The 14,543-nt window shown below is 42.7% G+C and overlaps 1 protein-coding gene across 16 annotated transcripts in view; it reads left to right on the top strand.

Moving 5' to 3' along the window:
- The window catches only part of si:ch211-285f17.1 (sickle tail protein homolog), a 94,611-nt gene that overhangs the window by 68,295 nt on the left and 11,773 nt on the right, over window positions 1-14,543 (top strand). For 14 of the 16 annotated variants that reach the window (XR_009767414.1, XM_061666993.1, XM_061666990.1 and 11 more), the window contains 10 exons: window positions 492-681; window positions 2,710-2,908; window positions 3,969-4,062; window positions 7,428-8,155; window positions 9,368-9,472; window positions 9,847-9,896; window positions 11,013-11,170; window positions 12,231-12,406; window positions 13,494-13,624; window positions 14,241-14,388. Coding sequence is in view for 15 of the 16 variants with exons in the window: in XM_061666993.1 (XP_061522977.1) it covers window positions 492-681; window positions 2,710-2,908; window positions 3,969-4,062; window positions 7,428-8,155; window positions 9,368-9,472; window positions 9,847-9,896; window positions 11,013-11,170; window positions 12,231-12,406; window positions 13,494-13,624; window positions 14,241-14,388 (1,979 nt within the window). In the remaining variant the exon portion in view is untranslated. Of the gene's footprint in view, window positions 1-491; window positions 682-1,418; window positions 1,785-2,709; window positions 2,909-3,968; window positions 4,063-7,427; window positions 8,156-9,367; window positions 9,473-9,846; window positions 9,897-11,012; window positions 11,171-12,230; window positions 12,407-13,493; window positions 13,625-14,240; window positions 14,389-14,543 lie in introns of those variants that run through there. The other 2 variants (XM_061667001.1, XM_061666991.1) reach the window with 2 other exon arrangements.

Here is a 14,543-nt window from a genome sequence, read left to right as displayed (position 1 = left end):
TCCAGGATCTGGAAAATCGGGAAAAAGAGAATGGTAACTCAAAGATAAGAGAGACAACAACCAGGACATTTAACTTCATTTTAACACCAACAAAGACAGTTAAGCTATGTTAACCTCACAGTTTAGCTAACCGATCGCTGGTGAACTTAGCTTCATGTGGCTTTTGCGTTGAATAAAGATGTTCAATAGAAATTATGGAGAATGATTTGGGACCATTTAAAAAAAAAAAAAATACAAAATTAAATAAAAAGTGATTGTGAATGTATTAGTACACCTAATTAACACAAGTACAGATACTCAAAGTGCAAAGTGGCTAATGCGCGAATTTAAAGTATATTGTGACTGAGCAAGATTGTATTACTTGACTTGCTTAACCCAAGTAATGACTCGATTTGCTTGAAATTTAGTGGTGATTCCGCTTAACTTTTTTTGATTTTTACCGCAGTAACTTCGTTTCCAGATCCTCACGTTGCATCTTTTGTTGCTTTCAGAGCAGAAGCCCCAAGCACTGCCCCAGCCCCCAGCCCGGCGTGGACGTAGACCACATCTCCCTAACGTCCCTGGACTCACTGGAGGCCATGTCCGAGGTAGATGCGCCTACAGGCTTCACCCGGGGCAGCCGGATCCGCGCCAGTCTGCCCGTGGTCCGATCCACCAACCAGACCAAAGACCGCTCGCTTGGTAAGCTGTGGATATCAAGATTGTGTACAGTGCCAAAATATCTCATTGAGATCAGTTATATTTGCAATAATTCCTTCTTGAATACAAACTGGCAGCCAGCCAGTCTGCAGCTAGCCAGAGAAGCTAACCTAGCAGTCATCGACACTCAGCGCTCCCAGTCAAATAACACCAACTGAATTTGATGTTTAGCTGAAGCATATTGGGGCTAGACAGTTGTCAGCTGGCGCAAAGAGCTAATGTCGTAGTCTACATCTTTACCAGTCGGTGGCTAGCGCAAGATGCTAAACTAGTGTTCTCCTTCTCCAATTAGTTTTCCCTATCAAAGAGCAGAAACAGAATTTGTTCTTGACCTGAAACACATGCCGGCTAACCAATCGGCGGTTAATGCATGAAGCGAACAAGACAGTACATCTTCACTTAAACAGCTGCTGTCAAACAGCACAAACAGCATTTTGTATTTATAATTGTACTCTGATTTATTTATTTATTTATTTATTTTATTATGGTATGTATGTAATTAAATACATATATGTTGCCCAGATACTGTACATTGTGGTCATATATGAAAGCAAATTGAATACTTGGCAGTCGTAGATTTATTTTCAGGTATCTATGCTTTTACTGGAGTATTTATTATTCTGATGACTTTTTACTTTTAATCACTCCATTTGAAAATGGATATCTGTCATTTCTCTCCATTGTCAAAGCAGGCAGGCTAGCTTTTTTTTTTTTTTTTTTTCCCCCCCCCTTCTTCCAAGTTGCTAAACGATTTTTCCTTTTGTACCCAAGAACATTTCAGCGTCTGCACTAGTTGAATCAGTACGTCTACTTTTTTTACCCCCCAGACAAATGTCTCAACTTCTATTTAAGTACAGAGTGTACTGGTTTTACCACCTGTGCTGGTTGGTGAGTAAGTGCTCCACATCAGGACAACACATTTAGGGGACAGCAAAGGCTGGCCTAGAGGGATGTTATGGCGTTGACGAAAGGGGTGGAGTGAAATGGGTCTTCACTCCCTCGTCCCTCCCATGGTGACACACACACACACACACAAAACCCTCAGCTGAAAAAGTCTGCGGTACTTCTGCCTTGAGAGAGAAGATGTAAGTATGGAGTTTTTGTGTTTTCTTGTTATTCTTCACTTGAAACGTGTGGATGATTGAAGTGTTCTAAAGATGCAAGGCCATTTGTTCAGGAAGCCATTTACCATTTGCTTACCCCCCCACGCCACCGCTTGTGGAAACCAGAAGATCTGGGAACACATCAAGTGGACTCCATTCACCTTTGTTGGCGTTGCATATTCATGTGCATCAGCTCAATGACGCCCTCGTCGCGTCAAACATCTGGATGCAAAGTGCTAACAGAGCAGCTCTCGGGGGGGTGGGGGGATTCGGGGGGCGAGTTGTTAGCGACTCAGACTTGGAATCTCACTGACATCTGGTAGCTTTTACTAGCTCGCGCTTTTTATTAAGTCACAGCAAGTAAAAGCACAAAGTCCATTTTACTGCAATTGTTTTAGTGTAGAAATAAGGTACCACTTCCAATTCAGACTGCAAAGCTACTTTCGTCTGCCACAGACAATCAGTGCAAAACTTTCAATAGACATTTTGTTTCAGGATGCTATTGTTTGTACAAGTGCTGCGTTGGCGTGTCCAGACATTCTGCGGCACACATCTGTTTTTTGTTTTGTTTTGTTTTTTTCAAAAATTGCAGCACACGCAACACACACCCAGTTCAGTTCGGAGGCTCGCCGTTTGGTGCTTTTGATTCTCATGGAGAGCATGCAACCCCAATAACAACTAATAGCAGGGCGTCTACGCAAGTATGGAATAAAAATGGAATTTGATTTTAAACATGACCGGGTCTGGAAATGTATGGAAAATTGAAACTATTCTCAGACATTTACCAATGTTCAACCACAAACATAAAATTAAGAATGTCTAAAAAAAGAAATGGATCAGTCAGGTTACTTGAAAGTCGAGGTACCACCGCTGTATGTCGACTGATTCCGCACTCCCTACACTTTAGGCGTGCTCTACCTGCAGTACGGCGACGAAACTAAACAGATCCGCATGCCCAACGAGATCACCAGCATCGACACGGTACGAGCCCTGTTCGTCAGCGCCTTCCCGCAGATGCTCACCATGAAGATGCTGGAGTCGCCCAGCGTGGCCGTCTACGTCAAGGACGACATGAGGAACATGTACTACGAGCTTAGCGATGTCAGGTAAAGACCGATGTGCACTATGTGTGTATGGGCAGTTCACTAAATATCCTCAATCAATCAAATGCACCATCAAATCAGTTGCTGAATGTTCGAATATCCTGTTTCCGTGCTGCCTGGAGGAGTTGTGCTATATGGACCTATTGCTTCAAAATTCCATAAAATTGACAGCAGTCATGAATCGATATCGCAATGTATCACATAGTTTTGTAATGCGATACAGTATTGATACACAAGCGTCAAATATCAGTGTCGTGGTTGTCTAATATCTAGTATGCAGACTTTGTGAAATGTCTGACCTAATATGATGTGAATCCCAGTCATCTCGCCATCTAAATGAATTATTTCCTGCCGAAGTCCGCTTAAACGTTCTAAAATGTAACATTCTGTGATTAAAAAATATATACAGGTGCTTCTCAAGTTAGAATAATGGGGGGAGATTTTAGTAGTTCAATTCAAAAAGCGCGTATATTATATAAATTAACTATGCTCAGAGTGAAACATTTGTTTTTTCATTAACTTTGATGATTATTGCGTACAGCTAAACCCAAAATTCACCTTCTCAAGGAATTTATTACGTTAAAATAAATCTAAATTATTTTGAATAAAGAAATTAGCGAGAATATTTTTTTTTTTAATTGGGTCACAAATATTACAGGTCTCTTGATAATATAAATGCTCGGTGGGCCAGATTAAAGAACTTAGTGTGCACTTGGTCTACTAAATGTAAGCATAGGTTTTGTTATCTCGCTCTAGAAATGATAAGCAGTTCCACCTTCTTGAGATGTGTACTTTGTGCCCAACTCTTTTATCGGGGCTGTAAAATTGGTTATGTACTTGCTGAAGGTTGGCACAAGCGTCCTGACCCTCATAGCTCGGTCGTGTGAGGCATCAATATTTAAAGCAACATGGAACGTAACGCCAGATTCTCGGAGCCTGTGTCAGGATACGTGCCGCTGGCCGCGCTGCTCAAGAGAAGAAGCGGGCTGATGCCGCGTCGGCCGTATTCCGACGGCGATACCTGGGCCGCCTTCTCACCACTGGTCGCCTCTTCTCCCTACAGGAATATTACGGACCACTCCTGCCTGAAAGTCTACCACAAGGACCCAGCGCAGGCATTCAGCCACGGGCCCCGACCGGCCAATGGCGATGCCAGGGTGAGTACGCGGTCGACAAACGGCAGATTCACCTATTTTCTTCCGTGGAAAATATCCTTAGCTGTTTTCTGGGGGGGAAAAAAATAAAAATAATCATAATAAACATCTATTCCTGGTTTTCCTACTATTTCTGTAACACCCTAAGATACCGCAAGATAGCGCCAAAGCCTTGAATAAATAGGAAATCGGTACAGGTAATTAGTGTCAAGGAAGTGATATAGCTTGACTGAAAGACAAGCTTTTTATGTCAAGGAGAAGCTAAGTTTAGCCTGGGTTGTTAGAGGAAGTGGAGTCCTCGCCGCATATGCATGTACATGTGCACTTCTGGTGCTTTTTTCCAAAATCAAATCGTCTGTAAGCTATTTATTTCCAAAGGTTAAGTTTTATGGTGTGTTTGAAATTACATTCAACTCTTTTGGGAACATTGTTTGTGGTTTGTGGTATACAATGATCCCTCGTTTGTTGTAGGGGTAAGGTTCCGGACCACCAATCAATAGGTGGAATCTGCAAAGTATCGACCACTTATTTATTATTATTTTTTTATTAGTTTTAAAGCTGTATGAACAGTAGTAGTCAGCAAAGTTTCAGTGTTACAAATGGATCTATAGTGTCATGTAATTCTTATCCATTGTGTAGTTTAAGCACCTTTTATTGAAACCGGGGCAACTGTTTTAAATTGTGAACATAAAACGCACATTATGTCTCCTTTAAGTTACAATTTACAATATATTGTAATGGTTCTATTAAAGCAAGGCTTGTAAACAACAATTTCTCATCCTCATTCACTCGAACATTGGTGTCACAATTAGCTCTGTCACTGTTTAACCCAGCTGTGCTTGACACAGATACAAAGGTCGCGTGTGTATGAGGTGTGTAGTATGTTATTGTGAATGTATTGCATCATTTAAAGGTCAAACATATGTGCAGTATGTCCAGTTTTAAAGGAAACATATTATTATATTATACATTATAATGACGGGCCGCACGGTGGACTACTGCAGATAGTTGCTTCTATGTTTAGGAGCTGGAAAGTAGAAGTCTAAATTCAAACCAAATGTTCTCAACGAGTCCTGTCATTTGCCAAAAAAATTATGTTTGTGCGCTTATTCGACAAGCCCCTTTCTGTGATCTCCAAGCGCCGAGAGATTTATGCTTGTTCTGCAGCGACTTAGCCAAACATGGCTCTTACTATATATGGAATCGCCACATGAAGTAAATTCCTTCAGTGCGGTTTTTTATTTTTTATTTTTTTTCATGCAAGCAGACAATGAATATTGTGTTGTACAGCATGTTGTCTACCGTTAAAAAAAAAAAGAGTGGTAGAAGTACAGTGGTGCCATGTAAAGATTTGTCATACAAATAAATACTTAAGTAAACTACATACACTTGAAAAATCTACTTACTGTAAGTACAGTAACAAAATATTTGTACTTTGTTAATGGCTTTGGCCGCAGTGGGCCTCACACCCTCTGTGTTGCTCTCCCGTTTATCAATCTGATGAGAAATGAAAACATGCACAAATGCAAAAAAAAAATGAAAAATCAAAAGAAAGAAAGATACCTGAAGCCCAAGTGAACTTTGTATGAGGAATTTTGACTTCCCGTGAGTCATGCTTGTACTCCGTGTGAACAATAGCTTGTTTGTTTGTCAGGAAGAGTATTGACTTTGCATGGCGACACTCCTTCATCGCACAGCCGATGGTTATATAATTTTTTTTGCTTGGCATTTGAAAAATTGAATAGTCCCTGACGTTTCATACAAGGATGTCTCATGCTGGGAAAAAAAAAATTTCCACCACAGGTGTGTTCATCTGCTCGATTTATTTTATTTTTGGATTGTATTTTATTCATTTATTTATTTGTTTTATTTATTTCATAAAGGAAGTATGTTAAAGTGCCTTTCACATAAGGATTGGCTGGAAATAGTTTTTTTTCCATCACAGGCATGTTCGTCTTCTCAATTTTTACACCCATTATCGACCTACTTTCTTTTTTTACTAGCCCGAGCACGAGGTTACGGGTTATTGCTCCGTTACAGGTTATCACACCTCACTACATCAGATTAGCTGACGGCTGAAATGTTGTTGTCGCAGATTAACCTCTCAGGCTGCGGTGTTATTGCTTCGCTGGGGCCCGTGGGTGCGAGCGAGCGTGTACCCGGTCGGTCGGAACTTTGCCAGCGTGTCTGGAAAATGTGCTGACAGCAGCGCTTTTGTTGTAAAAAGCAACAGTGTAAAAATGAGCTGGGCGAATGTTTTTGTTTCAAGGGCAGTTTCCAGAAATACTGGATTTATACAGTACAAAGCCAGAGTGGTGCTCAGGACTCTTGCAAGGCACAAGGATCACAATTTGTATCAGCACCCATTTGTACAACTTCATAAAAACACGTCTTCTGCACATACCTGAATTTTGTTCATAAGAATCATGTGTTAGTCACTAAAATGGAAGGAAAATGCTCTCACAATGTTAACAAAAGTGACAAATAATCCACAAAATATCTGTACTTTTTGCATTATCCAGACATGCGACAAATACAGCGAATCCTTTTCACTTATTGAGCCCAGGAACATATTTTATAATAGCACACGGCACACCACCAAACAAAAATGTCACAGAATTATAGTGAAATGATGATCTCATTGGATTTTCCTAACAAAGGTACTTAGCGTGAAATCTGGGTTTGTTTAGTTAAACACAAAGCTATTACAGTGGTGTCTTTAGATATGACTTTAATTCGTTCCATGACCACATTCCTAATTCAAAACACTCATCTCAAATCATCTTTCACCACTAAAATGAATGGAAATTGAAATGCCATTAATCCTTTACAGTCTCTAAAAAACCTAACAAATAATATAATGCGTTCTTAATAGGAAATATATAGAATGTAAGAAATTAAACAATATTTTACACACTTTTGCTTCAATTCAGTGGAAATTGTGCATACGGATGGAGCCAGTCAAAACTCCTCAGTAAGCTGCAGTAATATTAGTTGTTCTTTGCAGAGGATAAAGACAATATGCCTGTGAGTATTATGTCTACATGTGTTGCTCCACCTTTTGTGTGCAAATATCTGTTGTTTAAAGAGTCATAACACACTATTCGTTTGCCCGTTTGTGGCATTGCGCAATGTTTGTTAGCATTAATTGTCACTTCAGGACTGTGTTGTACTGAGCATCCATGTCATGTTTATCCATATGTGCTCTGCGATTGACTGGTGAACACTCGAGAATGTAACGCGCCTCTTCCCTAAAGTCAGCAGGGATAGGCGTCACACACCTGCAACCCTAACGAGGATAAGCGGTGTAGAAAATGGCGAGATGGACTTTCTGCTCAAATTGTGAGTTTCCACTGTTTCTTCTCCAGATGCACAGCGAGATGGTGAATCCTCTTAGGCAGGCCCCAATGGGTCCGCCAGCACACCACCCCCCGTTGCAGGCGGCGCTCCCTCCGTCCCCGCACTCCCCTTCCCGGATCCCGTTCGGCCCACGGCAGGGCTCTCTGTCCGGTAACGGCACCGTGCCCAGGGAGCGCCTATCCACCGCCAACGCCCAGGCCCGTTCCAGCTCGCCCTGCCCGAGCGCCATCCTGGAGAGGCGGGATGTCAAGCCTGACGGGGACATGGGCGGGAAGGGTCACAGTCTCACCAGGGGGAACGAGGGTTTGTACACTGACCCGTACCTTCTCCAGGAGGCACGCATGGGCATGGCGACGTCCCACGGACCGCACCCCAACCCTGGGCACGACGGTTCAGACCACGGCTTCCACCGGGCATCCATCCGCTCCACCGGCTCTTACAGCGGGCCCAGTCCCACGGACTCAATCGACCATCCTTCCCTGTACAGGCAGAAGTCAAGAAACAGCCAACTTCCCACGCTGGGCTCCAAAACCCCTCCGCCGTCCCCTCACCGGATGGCCGACGTGCGGCTCATCGACATCCACGCTGGTGTTCCCATCGAGAGGAGCTCGTCCGTCCGCCAGTCCTTTAGGAAAGAGGATGTGACTGGGACCAAGCCCAGGAACACCATGGCGTCGTCAGACCTCCAGGGCCAGCCTCAAGGGCCCGTCCCGGCTGCAAGTGACATTCAGACACGGTAAACCTGGTTGGAGAGAATAGGAATGAAAAGATTGCATCAGAGCATGAACTAACTCACTCTGCATCCCAGTTTCAAGCTAACTGACATGTCTTCTCCCTTGTCTGAGCGAGTTGCAGCCAGGATCGTCGCTTTAGTTTGTAAAAAAACAGGGTGGGGGTCTCAAGTCTCGTGACTTGACTCGTCAGACTCTCGTCAGTCTCTAATTTTAGGACTTGGTTAAAATGTATGGAAGACTCGACTTAATTTTGACTTTGGTGTTCCTGAGACTCAGCTTGACTTAGACTTGAACTTCATCACCTGACAAGTCTTACCTATTTATACGGCAATGTGCTGTTTGTTTTGTTCTTGGAAAAAAAGTTATTTTTTGTGTAGTGTGCGCAAACCTAAAATCCTGTAATTTTGAATGGGTACATACATTTAACTACTGATACTGAGTACAAAGTGGCTAAGTGACTGAACAAGATTGTGTGAATTGCTTTATGACTTGCTTAACCCAAGTAATGACTTGAAAGTGACTTGACTGAAATTTTGTGGGGACTCAACTTGATTTTTTTTTTTGCCACACTAACTTGGGACTTGCTTGAAACTTGAATATTAAGACTTGAAATTTATGACTGATACATATGACTTCGTCCCACTTTTGCACGGTTCTACTTTTCTCACCGTTGTTATCACAATCTCTGTCCGGGTTCTAGAGCTGACGGATGATTAAGACAAATCCTACAGGATAAATATAAGAAACCTTCTCAAAGTTTTCGTACCTGGGTCAAAACACTTTCTCTGACTAAAGTGGAGGAGTAGTTACTTGTGCTATGTGCTTACCTAGGAAAACCAAAGAAAACAAGGCTAAGGGCGGGTTGAAATAAGTAATCAGTCCTACACATCAGGCTGGACCACCTGTATAACTCCTGACCAAACGCACAGTTAGAAATGTCCAGGGAGTCTGGAAAAATATTGTAGGAATTTGGATGGGAAAGTATATTTAACTTTCCAAATAAACATAGTCTAATCCAATGTTTGCTCTCGGTCTTAGACGTTGGACAAAGGATGACAACCTGGCGTCTTTCTGTAGCTATAAATCCTTCTAGAACTCGGCCCATTAGTCGGGGGGAGCGTCCATCTCGCTCCGGACCAGAGTCACAATAATATTCCCGCCAACATGACCAGGCCTCTTGCGCTGAAAGTAGAATTTTCTGATGTTTTCTGCAGAGAGCGAATGAAGGCAATGGAGCAACAGATTGCCAGCTTGACTGGCCTTGTTCAGCATGCACTTTTAAAGGGGCCAGACACTAGTGGCACCAAGGAGCCTCTAAGGTAAGCCCACCACTGTATAGGACGCAGATCGGCGTCGGGGCACAAATTGTAGGCTGTCCAGTCAATCATCTGTAAAGGCAACTACAAGACGAAATATAATGAGATTTTAATTCCTTTTGCTGTCATTTTAAATAGTTTCTAACTGACTTTCTTACTTCTTCTGTGGAGTCCTTGTATTGATGTTTGCCTGCAATGTAGTCCAAAATGATGATCATGTCATTAACATCATTTTAACCTCAGTTTGTCTGACTATTCCCATCATCCTTGGTTGTGTCATGTCCTCACTAACCATATAACCCGAAGGCCTTCTAAATGCTTGCAAATGTATTGTTTTCGCTGTTTAAAAGCCCTGACGTGTCTTTTTGTGGCCACAGTGAGAGACCATCGAAGACGTCATCTCCAGCGCACAGTGCACACAGCTCAAGTGAGTATAGTGGAGTTCTATGTAGTTTTTAAGGCTCATTTAATTGACAAATTGTAGTTTGAGCTCCCCTCAGAGGGTGCTAGAAGAGATCTGGTACAGATAGATTTAATTTGAGGGTTTTCTTAGCGTGTGAGAGGGACACAGGGTGGTGCACCAACTCTGTCGGGGGGAAAAGGTTGAAGAAAGAATGCTCCTAAAGTATCCAAAAGGCTTTGTTTTTAAATACTTTTTTAGGGTGTGTGTGGGGGAGAGGTGGTGCTGTGGAGGACCAGTGATTACGTGATTTGACAATCAAGCTGAAGTCGAGGCCTGTTTAATCTGCAATTTGCCTTGTCACCGACAGCACAGCGGTCCCCTCACTCGCATAAACGGCAGCTGAACTTTGACTGACACTCGGTGTGCTTGTGTACATTATAACTTTCACGACAAGTCGGGGCGGCTGTCAGTCAGCTCGGGAGATAAGCAAGCGTCATTGAGGGTTTTTAGCATTGCGGAGACTAAGTTTACTCTCCCGGAGAGTGTGCGTGATTTTACGAGTGTACGCTGGTAACACTTCCTGAACAACTTGCGGTGCCTCTGCGCAGGGAGATAACATTGTTTTATGGTGCTCATTAGTGTTGCTTTAAAAAAATAAAAAATAAAAAAAAAGCCTTATTTTGTTGCAGCATATTTTGAGTGGTAGAGTCATTTTGTGTGCAGAACGCAGGTCACAGTGTTATTATTGTGTGTTGAGATTGCAACACATCAATTTTCACACATCTACCAACCCCTATTGGGTAGAGCTACTACACTCTTATTCACAAAAAGTTAGGGATGTTTAACTCTGGATGTTTAGCTTTTGGGAGAAATTTCAAATGAACCTAAAATGCACTATAAACTTTACAGGTAAAATTTAATTTGACCTTCTCTAAAGCTTTGAATGCAAATCTCAAAATGGCCACTTCAAACCAAAATTTCAGAGATGGGTCCCTGAGACCTTTTTGTTTGTCCTTTTATAATGGACATGTCCACCCGTTTTTGTGTCGATCAGCAAAACAGGTTTCAAGGGCACATTTTTTTTCTAACTTTCCAGGGGCTGCTACTAATGTTCTCAAACCCACAATTTTCCCGGTTCAGGTGGCTCACCAGTTTTGGCGCCCAAGTGCAACGCTTCCGCTTCGTCGGCGGGACCGCAAGACAAACAGAGCCTGATTCCTCTCAAAGCCAACCTGCTGCAGTTCAGAAAGAACGTGTCCGACCTCAGGATGCAACTGCATCAGATGAGGCAGCTGCAGGTAATGAGCCATTGGGTCCATTCAGAACACAACATTACTTCATCACAAGCGCTCAACGTTTGAAGTTATTTGGAATTCCAGTTTTATAGTGTCTTGGTGACACACATATGTAGTTTGGCCAAACGCAATGACCCAAACTCACATTCCTTGCAAGTGAGCAGTATACTGTAAATCAGGGGTGTCAAACTCATTTTCGTCGCGGGCCACATTGTCGTTACAGTTTCCCTCGGAGGGCCGTTATGACTGTGAAACCATAAAAATCTTTAATCACCTAATCATTTTATTTATGTACATTTTTTTTACCTGTTCGGCTGTTAGGCTGTTACAGCCTAACAGCCGAATCACCTCATCATATCATGACACCCAAAATTTATAAACTAGTTTTGGAATCAGAAATCAAGGGTAATGGCTTTTTCAACTATTGTTCATATTTGGTAACACAAAAATGCTTGCAATATCGTTCGTTCGTTTCGTTATTTACTAAATATGACAATTTGAAATCGTGGTACAGATTTTAACAAGAATCATGGAAGTTGACACACATGATTTGCCTTCGCGGGCCAAATAAAATCATGTGGCGGACCGGATCTGGCCCCCTGGCCTTGAGTTTGACACCTGTGCTGTAAGTGGTTAAATTTGAATGGAGTAATTAGTTTTTGAAGGAACTAAGGAAATTGCCAAAATGAAAGACCCTCAAAACCAGCTTCAAACCAAAATGGTAGACTTCCTGTCTTTTCAGGCATGGGTTCTTGAGACTTTTTTGTGGGTCTACTTATAAATCATGCCTACCAAATTTCACATTTAGTGAAACTGGCTCTGGACTTATGGCGCTGAGTTTTAAGAATTTCATGTTTTATGGCGAGTCTTCAAATTGTGCTGCCACTTTCAAATTTGGTAGCAATTGGTCAAAATCTCTATAGGAGTAATAGGCCTTTGAGGACCCATGAAAACGGTCAATATGAATATATGTCAATATGACAATATGACAATTTGGCCTTTTCAAACCAAAATGGCATACTGGCCCCACCATCTGCTTTATCCCCTAATATTTCCCTTGCAGCTCCAGAACCAGGAGATTCTACGAGTGCAGCTGAAGCGGGCCGAGCAGGAGATCGGCGCTAAGCTGGCGGAGGCATTGCGACGCCTGGAGGACCCCGTCCAGAAGCAGAGGGTTCTGTTGGAAGAAGACCGGCAAAAGTACTTGGGCCTGGAGGAGCGTGTGCTGGCACAGCTTGGGTAAGGAGACCACCTGTTACATTTGAAGGCTTTCTTGAAACCAACTCGTGTGTGTGTGTGTGTGTGTGTGTGAAGCTTAAAAATTTTTTTTTTTTATATTTTCAAGATGTGCAGCAAATCTATCTAGGGCTTGATTTCTGTCAAGACAAGTCAACGCCCCCATTACGGGGCACGTTTGTGCAGGCAAGCTGCAGTATGCTTACCTCTAACAGCTCTTATTTCCACTTACCTTATCTTACCTAGGATAATTGAATCCTTAGCTTTTGATTAGCATTTGGCAGCATGGTGAGGTAGTGGTGAGCATGTCGAACTCACAGTCAATGAGTTCTGGGTTTGAGTCTCAGCTCAGCCCCACACAGGTGTGTATCCATGTTGTCCCCATGACTTTATGAAGGCTGTTTTAGATGCACAATGTATAATTTATCTTTGTTTTATCTTAAGTTTGATAGTAATCATCAACTGGGAGTAATAACCAATAAACAGCTTGAAGAATCTTTTTTTTTTTGCTTGTTTGGTTGAATAATGTTTCACTATTTGCCAAACTGCTGCTTGTTGTCAAGTGAGTTGAGTTGAGTTCCAAGCAAGAAATCGTCCCAACAACTGCTCGTATCTTGAAGATGGGTAAACTCAGATCTCGAGGCGCCACTCTACTGAACTTTGGTTTGTTTCCAAGGACAGTTATTTGCGAAATTTAGACACACACTTCTTATTGTCTTGTTTGTGCCCTTCAGGTGATTTATATAAAAGGGGGAAAACACCATTTCCCCTTCATGCATGCAATCCTGCATGGCACACAGTGTTATCACCTCGAGATTTTTTTTCCCCCTGGAGGAAGGAACCCATTCTCTCAAGAGCTGGCTCAGCAGCTTAAAGTTGACGTTAGAAAGGACCGTTCTCACAATTTGGCCATCGGCATGTAAACATTTGTGGTTTTCGGAGTGTGAGCTCATCGCCCAAAACAGGTTGAAGCAGTCCGGAAAGTGGAAAGCTAATCGTCTACGTTTGTGAACAGAATGGATGATGTCTCAATACAAGCATTTGGGTGCCTGCCTACATTTCCTAACAACCTTTTGGTTTATTTTTGTAGGGATCTGGAGCAGTACGTGGGCACTCTGCAGAAGGACTCGTCGGGGACTCACCGAGCGGTGACCCTCAAGGATGTGGAAGAAGGGGCGGTGACTCTGAGGATGGTGGGGGAGTCTCTGGCAGGACTTAAAGGTGAGACCATGCCTAATATACTATACCTCCTACTCTTTGCATAAGATATTACAGTGTACCTCTGAATGACAATTAAATATAATGTGAAGAAGTCAACAGTTTTTGCCATATTTTTTTGTTTCTATTCAATGGACATTATGCCGCGCCTTCTGGTGTACGCGCCTAGGCCATTTGGGGGCAGTATAATACAGACAGGGAGACACGAAGAGTTTCAAAACTGCCTCAGTTAGCTCCCGTAATAGTCCTTTTTGCAAAAGATAAATATATGCTTGTGAGTATTGTTATATTGTCTCTCTACATGTGTTTGGCCACCATTTGTGTTCAAATATCTGCTGCTTAAAACAAAAAACAGATAACGTTACGAAACGGATACTATATATTAGCCCGTCAATGGCGGTTTGCATTGTTTTTTACCATTAAGCTAAACACCCGTTCAAACTTTTTGATAACCAAAACAGCAGCATCTAAACAGTGTCTTAAAGGGGTATAAACTAATATTAAGGACCATCTTATGTGGAGACAGCATCTCGAGCAGTCCTGGAGACCCTGCCATACAATCACCTCACAACGTATGCCCAACCAAAATGTGTTTGTTTTTATTTATTTTTTTGCCCAGGCGAGTTTCCGGCCCTGCAGACCAGAATGCGCGCAGTGCTGCGCGTGGAGGTGGAAGCCGTCAAGTTTCTCAAAGAGGAGCCTCACAAACTGGACAGCATGCTGAAAAGGGTCAAGAGCCTGACAGACACGCTGAGCAGTCTGAGAAGGTGAGAGGGATAGAATGAGCATCCGTTGAGGAGTTCCTGCAGCGTGAAAGCGAGAACTGGAGAACAAAGTGACTAAGCTGGAAAGCCAGCCAAGGGCATAAGGGGAGTGTTGTCAAACTTGAGTTGTTTCCATCACCTCCACTCAAGCGGTAACT

The sequence above is a fragment of the Phycodurus eques genome, chromosome 21 (genome assembly GCF_024500275.1).
Source record: "Phycodurus eques isolate BA_2022a chromosome 21, UOR_Pequ_1.1, whole genome shotgun sequence".
In the NCBI taxonomy this organism is placed as follows: domain Eukaryota; kingdom Metazoa; phylum Chordata; class Actinopteri; order Syngnathiformes; family Syngnathidae; genus Phycodurus; species Phycodurus eques.
This window is presented reverse-complemented; position numbering and strand designations above follow the sequence as displayed.